The 16,651-nt window shown below is 40.5% G+C and overlaps 1 protein-coding gene across 1 annotated transcript in view; it reads left to right on the top strand.

The window, feature by feature from the left end:
• PTPN13 (protein tyrosine phosphatase, non-receptor type 13) overlaps nt 1-16,651 on the top strand; it is a 159,455-nt gene that overhangs the window by 10,789 nt on the left and 132,015 nt on the right. The window contains exon 2 of the mRNA XM_018576193.1: nt 13,769-13,888. Within this exon, the coding sequence (XP_018431695.1) occupies nt 13,774-13,888 (115 nt within the window). The 5' untranslated portion in view covers nt 13,769-13,773. The remainder of the gene's footprint in view (nt 1-13,768; nt 13,889-16,651) is intronic.

Here is a 16,651-nt window from a genome sequence, read left to right as displayed (position 1 = left end):
TACAAATCCCAGCAATACATTATACACTGTATGTATAATGTATTGCTGGGATTTGTTGTACTCCTCTATAGTTGGTGATATTCTGCATTGCGCTGTATAGAGGACTACAAATCCCAGCAATAATACATTATACAGCGCAATGCAGAATACCACCAGCTATAGAGGAGCACAGCAAATCCCAGCAATAGTACATTATACAGTGGTGCAATGCCGAATACCACTAGCTATAGAGGACTACAAAACCCAGCAATAGTACATTATACAGCGCAATGCAGAATACCACCAGCTATAATGTACTATTGCTGGGATTTGTTGTAGTCCTCTATAGCTGGTGATATTCTGCATTGCGCTGTATAATGTACTATTGCTGGGATTTGTAGTCCTCTATAGCCGGTGCAATTCTGCATTCATTGCTGTATAATTTTACACTTTCCATTTCACTATATTGCACACCACACCATTTTTTTTTACTTCCACCGCTCCAAGCTTGCTCCTGTGATGGACTACAACCTCAATACAAACTAGTAGTCCATCACTGGAGCCATTTTTTAAAATGTATGTTATTGTTTATCCGATTAACCGATTAATCGAACTTAATAATCGGCTAACTAATCGATTTTGAAAATAATCGTTAGCTGCAGCTCTAGCTTTCAATGAAAATCACTAACACAATTATTTGACCATGTAGGAAAATGTGGTGTCTTAAGTGGCAATAAATGAACATCATTATGTAGCAACAATCCTACCGCCTGACCATTGATGGATTTCAACAAGTTTCTTTTGACTTATTCTTGTGGTACATGTAACTCAGTCTTTCATGATATGCATTCCAAGTGGCCTCATTTTACTTTACTTTTTTTTTTTTAAATGTCTATTTTCATTTTCACAGAGAATGGAAATAAAATAATGCACTCTAGTAAGGTTGCATACCTTTGTATATAATACATGGTAAATAATGTGAAATAGACATACAGTAACAAATTACTTTTAACCCTAATCTCTTGTGTTGGTGACTTTGATATATAGTAAATGGAATATTAAATACAACACCTAGATGCATAATTCAATTGACAGTGAAGTGTTTGTGTTTCATAAGTAAGGAGGGTAGATGGACTGAAGACATGTAAGTGGTACGGCGTTCTGTCCATGTAATGAGTAGTAAAGGAAGGGGAGAAGGCTGGGGTGGGCAGAATAACAATAATGAATTCAGGAGCTAGTCTGTCAAATTCAGGAGCCAGCAGGACTTTTTTTTTTTTTTTTTGGAGCCAGCTCCATTAACAACAACTAGAGAAAAATCAAAACGTTTGGCACCAGCTGTGATGTTTTAAGTATCATTGGTTACCTTGCTCCTAGGATTTGGACAGGCCTGGGTGAAGTAATGGATGGACAAGAAAGGAATGTCCCCTTTGAGGGTGGAGGCAGAGGGGAAGGGGGATGAGGAGAAGATAGACGGGCATCAAGACATAGCGATGAGGCACGCAAGGTAGTTCCACAGTAACACACAGTGGAGTAGTGGTTAGCACATCTGCCTTGCAACCCTAAGAGTCCCTGGTTCAAATCCCGGTCAGGACACTGTCTGCAAGGAGTTTGCATCAATCAACCTGTGCTTGTGTGGGTTTTCAACCCGTGCTTGTGCATCACTCGGCTATAGATCCAAATCATCTCTGAATTGGTGCTGATACTGTCCTTCCTTCTGGAGGGTGGCTACTTTTGTTCCCCATGGTCCCCGGGTGTGTTGTAAAGTAGTCATCGCTCCAAGCTCGCTCCTGTAAAGGACTACAGTCTCAATACAAATGAGTAAACTAAACCCGAGATCGTAGTCCATCATTGGAGCGAGCTTGGAGTGGTGACTACTGTTCAGAACACACAGGGACCATGGGGAACAAAAGTAGCCACCCTCCAGAAGGAAGCACAGTGTCAGTATGAATTCAGAGATGATTTGAGGATCTACAGCCGAGTGATACACAAATCGGATACATTTTTGTTAATAGTTAAGGTACTTGAATGCATTTTTAAGATTTAACGCCTGCGTTTAGTGTCACTTTAAATAAATACCACTGTTTTAAGTTTAGTGGTTACTGCTTGGTTAACCACACCCGTCCAGTTAGCAGAATGTTTCCATTTTGGAATTAATACACTAATCAACAACACATAGAAATTGGTGAGACAGCTTAGGTGGAGTCTACTGCTAAAGTACAAATCTTCCTGCAGTGTTTTTACCCTGGAGTTCACAGACTGGGCTCGGTTGAACCTGATTCCTCTTGATTGGTTCTTCTTTTTCAGTGAAATGATTACTTGCTCAAAGTAAACTGAAAAATTCCAGACAAATTCTTCAAGTGCCTAGGAAGAAAAGCCTAAGAGGCTCATCCTTTTTAAATCCTATCCAAGGTAATAAAAACATAACAGGACATCATGAATTTCCTAGTACAAATACTTCATTTAAATTCCAGTACCTTTTATGTAAATGGACTTTTTTATTTTTGCACATGCCTGCAAGCATGAGCAGAATTGTAGAATTGCTGAATATGATATATTTTTTTCTTTATGCAAATCTGAAAGGAAGGTTACATATAACTTCTATGTATCCTGATGGAGCATTATATATTACCTAGAATTTGAATGAAAAATATATATACCTGTGTTATGTTCTCTTTTAACTCCATTGCGACCAGTGACGTGCATGGTACATAACTGGTAGCGGGCCCGTTTAAACAGACTAAGCCGCTGGGACTCTGTTTACATTTGTAAAGCCAACTGTCGGCTTAACAATAGAAGCGATTCTGGCGACTCAGCTGTCACCAGATCGCTTCTACGGGCTGGTAAACTAGGCTCCGCTGCCCCTCCTGCGGGCCAGGGACCAACATCTCTGGTGTCGGCAGGAAGCTGGGGAGGAGAGCAGCGAACGTCCGTTCCCCGATCTCTTCCCTGTTCTATGGGACCGGGAGCGATACAGATTACCGTACATAATTTCGGGTCCCATAGCAGTCATTGCTGGGCTCCTGAAGCTCAGCAATAAGCTATTGAAGTGCGATCTGCACTTCAATAGCTTATTTACAGTGTAAAGGTGACACTGGGGGTCTTTTGGACCCCCATCACCGCCTAAAGAGTACCTGTCACTGCCAATATGCTATCACATAGGGGGCTTGTAAGCCCCCTTTGTGACAGCAAGTAAAGTAACAAAATAAATATGTTTTTAAAAATATCAAATTAAATCATTGTAAAAATAATACAAAATATTTCTAGAGCACCTCGTGTTAACGTACACGTGCGTCGGGTGCGCTTACGTACGAAAACGATGTTCGCGCTACACGTTGGTTATCGCCGCACATGCCAGAGTGAGAACAATAATTCTAGGGCCAATATGTATGCGTATCTTAAAATTGATGGCCTGTGGGTGCTTTTAAAACGTCGTCCTATGGACTTTTGGGACCGAGTTTTTTCGTCGCCGTTTCACAGACGCTCACAATTTGTAACCTAGGCATGTTGTGTATCTATTTACTCGATGTAACCTCATATTTTATATTTTATAAAAGGGATGGGTATTGTGTTTTGGGGCACTAAGTTAAACTTAAGTGCATTTTTCACTACATTTTGGGGTTTGATAATATTTTGCGCTAATATCGTGCAACATAAAAAGTTGCAACTGCTACCATATTTATTATACAGGGTCATAGAATATGCATCTGGTCATTATAGTATTGATTTTCCGTTCCAGTTCTTTTAACAATTTTGTTCTACTGATTTATGATTTCCATTGCAAGTGCAGGAGTCTGAAAGTTTGTATGGCTTTCCTTGACTGCCAAATGAGAGACTAGAACCAAACAGCCCTCCTTCAAAAAAATTGGTATAGCATTAGTTTCCTAAAACAGAAGGCTTTACTTACTATCAATTGCATTTAAATAAAAAATGAGGATTTGTAGAATGTTCCCTTTTCTGTTTGTCAATTGTGTGACTTGTGTCTCAGCATACTGTTTGTCATGTGCCTTCCGGAGAGAGCTGCTTGGATGTCTCAGATGCTGCCAATTCCCTTTTTTAAGCTCTGTTTTTCTTTATTGCCCATTGAGGGAAACAGGAATTTGGCAATTCTTAAACATTCTGGTTATACTGCTGCCTACAGGAGGTTGGAACACTGTCAAACAAAATTAAGCTAGCCCCTTCGGAGGCCATATCCAGACCCCACTGGGCCAGATGATTGCGAGGCCAACAGACAGACTTTTGTACAAGTTTTAGTAAAAAAATATTTTTTATTTTGCCAACAATACAAAGGACATGAGCTAACCTCCAATGAGTTTAGCAGTTAGTGAAGAATTGTTCATTTTTTTTTTCTCCCTTTTGCAGTAAACGGGATCTAAAGATGTATTATAAAACAAAGTGCACCGCGCTATCTCCCACCTTCACACTTCTCTCAGAGAAGCACTCACCTCATAGTTCTCCTTTAACACAATGATATATTGATAAAGGGATGCTAACACGTGTCAGCGATGCGACTGCTGCATCTGTCTCCTCCTGTGACACGTGTGTAGCCACATCCGGGGACAGCTTTGCTAAACATGGGTCCACTGTAAATGACAAGTGCATTTTTAACCCTTGAGTGCTGATTCCATGCCTTCCATACAACCACCAGGACAAGTGCAGTGTTTATCCTCTCTGGCACATCTTAGCAACCTGTCAATTGCTATAAATGTATCAGGCCTAGCTTAAAAAAGAATAATGGTTGTCAGGGTCTTATCTACTTATAGATCAAAGAGTTGAACAGGCCACCAGGAGTTTTGGAGGGAAAAAAGCCTGCATAGTATGTTTGTGAATGGACATTTCCTCTGTAGAGACCCGGTGGGTCTGTGGGCAATTTCTAGGTTATGAAATGAGTAGGGCTGCAACAACTAATCGACATAATCGATTATTGAAAAAGTTGTCAACTTTTTCAATAATCGATTAATCGGCTTCTGATCAGTTGGCCCTGTTCACGGCTCCACACACACTGCGCGCCGCACCTCCTCCCCAACTCACGCTCACCGCTGCCAGACCCGCCTGCATCCACGCTCTACACGCCGCACCTCCTTCCCGCCTCACACTCACCGCCCACATCCACGATCGGCACAGGGACGCGGGGAGAAGAAGTAAGGAGGAGCAGATGTGGGGGGATGACAGCGGCAGATAGACAGGCCAGATCTCAGAAACAAGTTGCTGGAAGACTGCTCAGGTAAGCCTGCACTTTTCCACACATGGAGCTCTATAATGTATTGCTGGGATTTGTATTCCTCTATAGCTGATGGTACATTGTGCTCTATATTATACATGGGAATACAAATCCCAGCAATACATTATACACTGCATGTATAATGTATTGCTGGGATTTGTTGTACTCCTATATAGCTGGTGGTATTCTGCATTGCGCTTTTTAGAGGACTACAAATCAAGGAATAATACATTATACAGCGCAATGCGGAATACCACCAGCTATAGAGTACATCAAATCCCAGCAATAATACATTATACAGTGGTGCAATGCCGAATACCACTAACTATAGAGGACTACAAATCCCAGCAATAGTACAATATACAGCGCAATGCAGAATACCGCCAGCTATAAGGATTTGTTGTGATACTCTATAGCTGGTGATATTCTGCATTGCGCTGTATATTGTACTATTGCTGGGATTTGTAGTCCTCTATAGCCGGTGCCATTCTGCATTCATTGCTGTATAATTTTACACTTTTAATTTCACTATATTGCACACCACACTTTTTTTCCTTTTTTACTTCCACCGCTCCAAGCTTGATGGACTACAATCTCAATACAAACTAGTAGTCCCATCACTGGAGCCATTTTTAAAATGTATTTTATTGCTTATCCGATTAATCGAACTTAATAATCGGCTAACTAATCGATTTTGAAAATAATCGTTAGCTGCAGCTCTAGAAATGAGGTTAAAGCAGCCAATATTTTTGTGTTCTTAGGATAATGCAACACACTTTTGTATGCATTAAAGCATATGGATAGCCAGTTTGCCAAGCAGTGCTAACATGAACACGATCAAAGTGCTACAAGCACTATTTTGATTGCACAGGACCGGACCGCAGGCACAATGCAGCAGATCGCATTGCAGCCGGAGGGCGTGGCTATGGCGCCATTCACTTGATTGGCCCGTCACGCCCCCTCCTACCCCACTAAAAAGTGAGTCGGCCGCAATGCGAGGCAGTGCGTTCTGGCCAAAATCGGGCCGGGAACGCACTGCATCTGGTGTGACTGAGCCCTAAGTGTATGTCAAGACAAAAAAAGGTTGTTTTTTTTTTTTTAGTTTTGGACAGCGTGCGAAAGGACTAGAACTACCGTCACGTTTTTGCTCTTATCAAAGTCTCCGTTCGAGAGATTTCTCCTAATTTCCTATCCCACAGATGTCTTCACCAGAGAGGAAGTAAGGGAAGATCTGCCAATAGGACATAGACAAAATGAAAAACCTGACAGGGCTTTTAACCTTCTTCTAGTCTACTAGAGAAAAGCATTTCTGTTTTCTGTTTTGTGTTGCTGTAGAGTGTTGCCCTCCCTTCCTATCTGGTGAAACATTGTCAGCTGGACAGGAAAAATTGAAAAATCTCTTAACAGAGATTTGGAGATCAGTTAAAACCCTACATGAGTTGTTATCCTTCCCATCTCCATCCAAAACAAAGAAAAAGGTTTTAGCTGGACGTTCAAATTAATGTCTCTTTAAAATTATTGGAGAGGTGAGATGCATCTTTTACTGTAATTATTTCTGTAAGGGCTTGGATGAAAGTGAATTTCCTCTTTGCTAATTTTCTGTTTTCCTAACTCTGCGCTGCTGGACTGAACGTGACCACAAAAATTTGTGTAATGGTCCAGGGATCTGGTAATTGTGGGGAGCAGGCTTCTTGCCTGCCTGTCTCTAAAATAACAGACTTGGGCAAAAGCCGTACATTTTTATATAGTGAGCGAAGACTCATTGGAGTTTTGCTTTATTAATGTAGTCTGTTTGTTTTTTTTCTATATGGGCAGCACAGTGGCTCAGTGGTTAGAATTTCTACCTTGCAGCATCGGGGTCCTTGGTTTGAATTTGCTTAGTTTGTATGTTCTCCCTGTGCTTGTGTAAGTTTTCCTGAAGGTACTCCAAAGACATATTTGGCTACTGCCTAAATGTTTGAATTGGCCCTAGTATGTGTGTGTGTATAGTATAAAAATTTAACTAATTCTAATGTTACCGCTCCCTTACTGGCTGTATATTTTCAATGGCCAGTAGGGAGGTGGTTAAGGCAAAATTTGTTTTGCAATCTTTCAGTACAAGAAACAAGTACATCTTATACCTTGTTAGTTGCTAGCCATATCCATCTTGAGCTTTATTTGTTTGGTATTTGCGTAATTGTTCTTTATTTCTTTGTTGGTCATCGTTCTGTTAAAAGAACAGGACTCAAGGAGAGTTTCCTTAGGTTCTGATGAAGGGGGCGTGCCCCTGAAACGCGTAGACCATTCTAAAACTCACGTGAGCAGAGGACGCTGATTTGGATTTCCCTTCAGACTTTCTCTGCTAGCGATTTTATATTTCAATGCTTCTTTTATGCTTGTGATCACTGATTATCGTGTAAGTAGAATTTTTTGCTTGCGTGTTTTACCAAATAAATAATCTTTTTACACTATGGAGGCGCTCTGTCTTACTTTTATCTCCCAGATGGTTGGTCTTTTTTGACCGGTGGGAGCTGCCTCCAAGGCGTATAAACTACCTTTACAGCCGGATCGTCTTGCAAACCGGGGGCGCCAGTCTTGTTGCTTTCGTTATGTAGGTACTAGTAGACCTGCTCATGATGTAGAATAGCTATCTGTTGCATTACCTTTATTAGTACTTTTGCTAAGGCTCCATTCACACTGGAGCGGTTGTCCGTGCGTATTCGGCTGTATGAATATGCGCAGAGCCGCTCTAAACAGAAAAAAACAATGCTCTGTAATGTGCATTGTACAGACAGTGCAATATGAAACCGCACGGCCCCCGGAGGATTCTGCATGTTCGCGGCTACATAATAGCCGCAAACGAGCGGAATCCATGCGGTTGTTTCACATATATAATTTGCGTCCTGTGCGGTCTTCCGCATGGAAAACCGCGCTGGGAATGCAAACGCTATATGTGAATTTTTAATAAGGTTCATGTATGACACACTTTTATGACACCTGCTGACACATTTTATAATGTACTATAAGTTTTTACACAAATATTTATTATATATACACTGTTTCACGATTGCTTGACACTGAGGTGACACCATATGATCCCTACCGTTATCTAATTTCCTGAAGGGCATTTAGCGCTGTACACTTAAGCCTGATGTACAGATGAATATCTACCTGCCTTCTATAGCACTGGGACCCGCTGCTGTTAGATCATCCTACACCCCCAACAGTCACAACACCTACTTCCCTCTTCTCAGACTGACCTGGTTACACATAGATGTTCCAGTGTGTTTGAATTAAACAATCAACAGAATTCTGTTTGCTGCCCACAGTTTTGATCATTCCCTGCTTCTGAGAGACCCAATTTTTTTAGATTTGGTGAATCGAAAATGCCTTTCAGCTAGCACTGTGGTGGTTTTAAACAATACAATGCTAGAACATTGATCATTTGGTTCTGGGAAACAGTTGAAACACTTCCACATTGTTACTTTTCTGTGACAACTGTTGGAAAACTTCCAGAATTGCCAATGTACTATCAGTTTTAGGTAGTCCAATTAGGGAGACTTCAAGCATTGCTTCCTGGAAAATCAATTCAAATGAAAAGGACGTAAATGCTTTGGGTAAATGCTTAATTTCTCCTGATGTTCGTTAGAAAACACAGGACTCTCTTCCTTGTGTGGGTATAGCCACCACTTTTATGAGGTCTGGGCACTATTTAAATCAAGAAGCATAGCCTCATCTAGTGGCTATTCCTCACCGCTTCCAAATCCTCTACCTGCTAGCTACGGCTGCATTTTGTCTCTTCATAGACTTCTACAGGACCTTCTGAGCATCTCCACAGATTGTCCCATAGGAGTCCATGAGGACCCATTGTGCAGGCCTATGCAGCAAGATGAGGGTATTAAGCTTGGTCCTACCCCTTCACTAAGGGTGACCTTTGCCTATAGATTTTGTCATTATATGCTCCGTTTAAATTGTCAAACCACGTGATTGGATTTGGGGAGGGATCTCCCCTATGGTACCATTGTGCACAGCTATGACCGACCTTAGTGTGTTTTTCAGCTATGCCTGCAGTGTCACAGGGCAAAGCCTATCCTGTTTATATTTGTTTGGGGAATTCATTAAAGATTAGGTAGTACAGCATTTCACATGCAATAAATCGCTGATATTTTTACTTGGTAAGGGTGCTGTGATCTTTGGGATTCCTTGATCATCATAACATCCATCTTTGCTTGAAATGAGCACAGAGGTTTTTGTGTATGCAAACACTGCTGTAGTTTATATTTCCCCCACCCTGTGCATTTTCCATTTGTGCATTCTGGCAAGTTTACACATGAGATCTATTAACAAGACCTCAATATTTCTTTACGTTTTAACCACATTTCATAACACATTATCTATTCAATCTCTCCAAAGTTGAATAATATCCTTTTAAAAAATGGTCGCAGTTAATAAACAGAGTGAAGCAAAGTTGATGACCCCACAAATGATCTTATAGAAATAGCTAGGAAAACATCAGGCAGTTGTAGAAGTTTCAGGTTGCTCTTGAATTTGACCTCTTTATTTTTTCTGCCTGAGAGTAATGTGAAACTTATGGCGTTCACTCGTTCGCTTGCTGGCCACAGGTTTACATATGCTATTGTTTCTGGCTGCTTTCCAGACAGGCTGTTAGCTTGGCATGCAAATTCTTTTGATCATCTGTAATAGCCACATGTTGCTTGCTGTTAAAAATATGATATTAAAAAGATGACATAAATAGAAATATTAGTATAAATATGTATTGCACACATTGGTGCTTTGAGTAGCAGTCACCAATTCATTCCCGCGGCTCTTCATGTTCCCCCTTATGCCACCACTGAACTGGCAATAGTCCCAACTAGGTCTTATTTTCGGGGTAGGTCTTATATTTTAGCAATTCCCAAAAATAGTACTAGGTCTTATTTTCAGGGTAGGTCTTATTTTCGGGGAAACAGGGTAGCTATATCTATATATAATTTACTATGTATGTGTATATAAAAAAAATGTTTTTATTTTAGGTCTTTATTTTATTGTATATAATTGATACCCACTCATAATTATGTTGTCTGTAGGGCTGGTGTTTAGCCTAGTCTGTAGATATAGGAAGGGGGAAAAAAAGCTCTCTCCAATGAGAAATAAACTAACCGGGGTTAGGATCTTCCCTACTCTATTCTAAAATTAAAAAAAAAAACACTTTGCCTATACATACAATTTTAAATATACTTAGGGGGTTCTATTTTTTGTTTACAAATGATTTTCTATTGGGTTTGTTTTTCATGTATTAAAAAAAAATAAAATAATATAGAACAGAGCAAGGTATTGATCACAAAGCGCAAGATGTTGGATTGCATTCATCATGTAAATATCATATTTGCAAAATACGAAGTATAGATTACAATGGTTGTCCACCAGATATAGATGACAAAGGTTGGAAAGTCAAGTTTCAGAGGCATGTAAGTAAATGGTCACTGTGCAAAAATATATGGCAGAGATTCTATTGAGAGAAACAAAAAAGAACTGAATAAGACCAAGGGGGTTGAGAAAGTGTGCTATTGTACCATAAATAATATGAATGGCTCTTTCCATCAGCATCAAAGAGTCCATTCTAGATAAAACTTTGGTCCATGGGGGCTAACTGAGAATACCAAGTTAAAGTTATGACCCATTTTACTGCTCTGCTAAAGTATGCAAGCATTTTTCACAATGGTGGGGATAGGGATAAACAGAAGGCACACTGGCGATGTCAGAGTCAAGAGCTGACCTATAGGTGCAATTTTGTGCTGTAGGGGCTACCTTTCAGCGGCAAAAGATATGCTAGGATGTCCTAATGCTGGGACAACCCTAAAACGTACGCGAAAGCTCCTGGAAAATGGTCTGGAGTCTTTGTGGAGTTAAATACTATCTTTGTTCGATGCACTTATGTCAATTATTGAGCATTTCATCCCACTATTGAAGGGAATCATATTCTCCATTCGATCATTTCAATGTATTTATTTTAATTTTTTTCTGTGAGGTGAAGTTTGATTTAGCTATAACTCCTTTTCCTTTGGTGCGATAAGAGGCAAACCTGTTTTAAAATGAGTGAGAAGACAAAAAGAGGATTCACCCAAATGTGTAATGCAGTGGCTGATGGGTGAATGTTGTTTGCTGTTGGAATCTCTCTAATAAGTTGTGTGCTGATTGGCGGAGCTTCTCTGAAAGTGATAGGGGCATAGGGTGAAACAAATGTCTAGCACACATTTGTTGTGTGAATCATACCGTGATATAAATAAACCCCTTTAAGGTTTGTAATGGGGGTTTATTTTTTCCATCTGACTGCAGATCAGCTTTTACATATTTAAACAGCTTCTATACATTCACACAAATGCAAAATATATATGTAGAGCATAGCTGTAGCAGATGGGAAAGCTTCAGCAGGAAAAAAAAAAGTATGATCATTTACAAATGTCATTAGTGTGATCAATTTGAGGGCTCCGTTGCCAGTTAAATAAATGTTGAGTCATTAGTTCACTAGAATGATTTTGTGTTTGTCTTCCTGTGATTGCTACATTCAAATTTTTCCCACACATTCCACATTTTATTTCTTTACGCTTTGTGTAAAATAGGTTTCCCCTATGCCCCTCTCTCAGAACTTTATTCAGACATGCAGGATTCAAATACCAAACTTGGAACGGTATATAGTTAGGCTGGAAACAAAAAGCTTTTGCTTTGATTTCCTGATCATTTTTCATATGTCACCTAATTTATGTCTTTTTGGCCTTTTTTTAATAGAGTGGTGGTAAGATCATTGAACAAGGTTAGAAACACATAGTAAGTAATCAAATTTGTAATCAAATTTCAATTTACTAAAGCCAGATCTCTTAATATGGTTTTCAGTTAGTTGCTCTGAACTTTTCCTTCACTTTTCTCCTTGTACTTTTATCCTTATTCCATAAATTATTATACTTGTATTATTTGTGCTGGACAAGCTTTAATAGAGTGAATTGAAATTAGTTGCTACGCGTTATTGCAACTAAGAATGATTACTTAAAGCAGACCTTTAACCCTTTTACTAAAAAGCTCAGCTCCGCATGCTGATATGAAAGCATCCTACATTTCTTAGTTTACTTTTACCTACAATTACAGTTTTTCCACTTCCCGGTCAGGCATTAGCCCTTGCCTAAGAGATGCATCTTGGGAAGGTTACATCACAGTGCATTGCTGGGAAATCTCCTCATCTGTATTTTGAAAGATCTTGCAAGATCTCATGGAAAGGATCCCCCCCCCCCCTGAGATGATGTACATGGTCACATGTCCTAGTCACATGTGCCAGAGTTTAAGGAATTAAAGGGAGATGGATTAATCTGCCTTTAGTAAAAATGGCCACTGTGAGAAAAATGGGGAGGAAAAGAAATATAAGGTATGCAAAGAATAAAAAGCCTGCAAATATCTAGAAGCAAAACCTGAACTCTGGAGCATGTGCCCAAAAAAGACAGGCAGCTGGTACAGGTCTAGTCACCAGTATTGGGTCTTTGCAGCTCAAATCTCATGAAACTAGGGGCTGTAGGGGTGCATAGGCACCTCACTCACCGTGAAGTACACAACAATTTTTCAGGCGGAATTCTGTGTAAAAGGCACATTTTGCGGATACTGCTTTTTACATAATTAACATTTCTAGATATTACCTATGACATAGCACAACTTCACTGTTTGAGTTCAGGTCCACTTTCACTAAAAATAGTGTGGTCTGTGCCTTGGTTGGAGAGTTTGCCCATTACAACCCCAGGACCAACCTTGCCACCAGAGTCTGTCTAAAAATTATCTGGCATGTTCAAACCATCATTATTGAAATGCTTTGCAGTATTTTCAGTGAAGGGCTTGTTGGTGCATTGTGGCCGTGTCACTGTAGGTGTACAGATTGCATCTAGACTTCTCTTGCAAAGATACAATGTTTGCATAGCTCGTGCTCTCCACTATCCTCTATGATTTTTTTTATTATTGTATTATTTTACAGGATTTATATAGCGCCAACAGTTTGCGCAGCGCTTTACAAAATTGAGGGAGACAATACAATCAACAATGCAATTACAGTACAGGAGGTAGGGGGGCCCTGCTCACGAGAACCTACAATTTAATGTACTTTTCTAATGCAAAGGTGCATGTTTCACAACATGTATTAAAGCTAATGTTGCCTTGTTACTGCCTTATAAGTGCCGTTTTCTCACTGTGCTGTTCAATCCAGCCTCGTAGCTGGTGTACCTGTAATTGATCTGGAAACACACTGACTTGTTCTATAAGCAGATATGTTTGATAATGAAACAGATGTCCAGAACAATTCAAGGCTATCTTCTCCACGGTCATAAATGCAATTGAAAATGTGTCAAGCCCAAAGCTTGGCCAGCATCATGTTATCTGCTTGGAAACAGAATTCAAGCAGGGTTTTATCAGTACTCTTCAGATGGTCTACAAGTGCAAAATAAAGCTGCGCTTTTTATTCAGAGCTTTTTTGTATTTGCTTTCAAAGGGGGGATACTGAATGGTGCAGATGTACTTGTAAAGTACTTTTCTGATGTTTTTGTCATTTCTCTCCCTGTCCAGATAATATGCATGTGTCACTGGCTGAAGCTTTGGAAGTTCGAGGAGGGCCCTTACAAGAGGAGGAGATATGGGCTGTATTGAACCAAAGTGCGGAAAGCCTGCAAGAGCTGTTAAGGAAAGGTGAGGACAATTATAAATTACCTCATTAGAATATTGTTACAAATGCCCTGGAAATATGAATTTACTATTTGGACTCCAGGTTATTTTGAAGAGAGCTTAGTAACTGATCTTCTCTGATCATTATTTTATCCTGCTTCACCTAACACCAACCATCTCCCAAACATTCCTCATACCCTCTGAGTTTGGAATTCCCAAGTGTTAAAGCAGACCTTTGCCCCATTTTCCTAAAAATCACTGCAGCATGCAGCTCTGCATGCTGAATTAAATATTCATCATCTACTTCCTGGTCCAGTTCTGGCACAAATGATGTAATGTGCCAAAGTGCATCTTGGAAAGGTTACATCAGCAGAGCATTGCTGGGAAGTCTTATCTGTAATCTAATTAAATCTCGGGGAAAGGCATTTTCCTCCCCTGAGATGATGTACATGGTCACATGTCCTAGTCACATGTGCCAGAAATCCAGGAAGTAATAGGAGAGCTAGTAATCTGCCCTTGGTAAACATTGCCACAGTCAGAAGACTTGGAAAGAAAAGAGAAACAAGGTATGCACAGAATACAAAGCCGGCAATTATCTAGAAGTATGTGTTTGTAGATTGTCATTACTAAACATTTATCAAGGTGTGTTTGTTGTCATTTGTAAGATGAGGGTGAAGTTCCTCTTTAAAGCAAACCTGAAAATGTTCCCAAAAATACAGGCAGCTGGTAAAGGACTAGTCACCAGTATAGGTGTGTTTTGTTGTTATTTTCAAGATATGGATAAAGGTCCACTTTAAGTGTTAAAGAAATCCCACTCCAAACCGACATATCTCTTCTTGCAACTGCAGTGGGTGCTGAAATGGCTAGCGAATGGGGTGCAAAAACAATAGAGGTAAAGCGGTCACCAGCACGCCAATGTAGTCCCTTCATCAGGCAAAACAATGTGACAACATCACATTGTGTTGCCTGATAAATGGACGGACACATTGTCTTGCCTGATGAAAGGACCACACTGGATCCAAAACTTTGCAGTCTTTTGTGATAGCATGTTTAATGTCAGTTTAGTTTGTTTGTACATTTAGCCCTGCTCCGGACAAGCAGAGCTGAATGTACAGCGTTTGTATGAAAGGAGCCGCGGCAATCGTGTCCGGCCCTCGCCACCGTGGTTTTCGGGACTGCCCCCGTTGAGTGCTGCCGCCATTCCACTGTGTGCCATATTGTGGTAGCCAGGCAGCAGAACTCTCCTACACACAAACCTCTGGCCCTCCAGCTGTGGTGAAACTACAAATCCCATGATGCATCTCTCTTCGGGAGTCATGTCTGTGGCTGTGAGAATCTTGCAATGCCTCATGGGATTTGTAGTTCCATCACAGCTGGAGGGCCAGAGGTTTGAGACCCCTGCAGTAAATGTTTTTACAGCACTTTCATATGAAACTTTTTCTTTAGATTGCAGCAGTCCTTTTAACATGGCCTGATTTTAGTAATGTGCTCTTAGGCCACTTTTATAGTTCCAACTCCTGGGACTTATGATCTTTTGTAGACGCACAGTTTTACACACTCCATGATATAACATAACAGTGCATGCCGTGAGTGATGGTGCAATGTTTACCAGATGTAGTGCATTTAGTGCACTCCACCTTCAGCTCAGCACATGTTCCTAATGCTAAATGAAGTATAGAGCACTGGATCTAGTAAACAGCGTGCCAACTCGGGCTAACTGGGAAATATTTACACTTCTTTTTAGCATTACTATACTGTAGTATTATTTGTACAGTTTCCTGTTAGTGTTTTGCTGCAACAGCCCTGTGTGGGTCAGTTGTTTTTTCTTTGTTTCTTTGTTTGTTTGTTACGTGTTCCCATTCACACAGCATATCTAAAAATAATCAAAAGAATGATTTCTCACCTTTCTAGTTGTTTCTTTGTTCAGAATAGCTTACATTTACAGCTTCTTGTCATTGACATACAATTCAGAACACTAGCTCTAAAATCTTTAACCCTTTGTTAGAATAGTCCGGGTTAAAATCTAGTTTACAACTGATTGTGATCCGCCGGCACAGTACAGACAGGGTTGATTATGGTAAACATGAACTCCCCAGCCCCTTAACTTACATAGCAGGAGAAATATTCAGTTTTAGAGTTTGTAGAAGACAGCAATTAAAAGGTAAGCGGTAATTTAATGCTACATGAATGGAAACATGTAATGAAGTAGGTGTTATAATTTAGCTGCAAAAGTGGAAATACACTTTTAAGATAAATAAAATATCCACCCAGCTCACTGACATCACTGGTTGCCAGGGGCTGGGTGGGATGCATGTCAGAGAGTCCTGCTCCGCTCCTGGCAACCAGTGACATCAGTGAGCTGGGCGGAACATTGGCCAGAGCTCTTCGCAACCTGGGACGCTCTGGCCAGAAAGGGAGCCGCCCCCTCCCTCCCCATGTGATTCGGTGAGATGCCGCCTGAGGCAAGCCTCAGTATAGGGACTGCCCTGACTTTTAGTGTAGTTACGTTTTGCTTTCATTGGCTTCAAAAGCTGAAAAACGAACTGATGGGTTTTTGCGCCTTAATTGAAGAGACCGGTGTATTTCACCCACATTGACCCGCAGCCTCTGATTGCATTTTGCCATGCTACTGAGGATGTTGTTCCCAGACAGCAATAGAGGGAGCGCGTGGGAGAGGAACACTGAAGTATGCTGAATGAGCTCCCTGTAGTGCTGGCTGTCAATGACCTGTCCATACAAAGTGTAGTTCCATTTAATTTTTTATGCATTTCATATTTTATGCAGTCA

The sequence above is a fragment of the Nanorana parkeri genome, unplaced genomic scaffold, assembly GCF_000935625.1.
Source record: "Nanorana parkeri isolate BGI_ZX_2015 unplaced genomic scaffold, ASM93562v1 scaffold59, whole genome shotgun sequence".
Classification (NCBI taxonomy): Eukaryota; Metazoa; Chordata; class Amphibia; order Anura; family Dicroglossidae; genus Nanorana; species Nanorana parkeri.
Note: the sequence above shows the minus strand (reverse complement) of the source record. Positions and strands in the feature narration are given on the sequence as shown.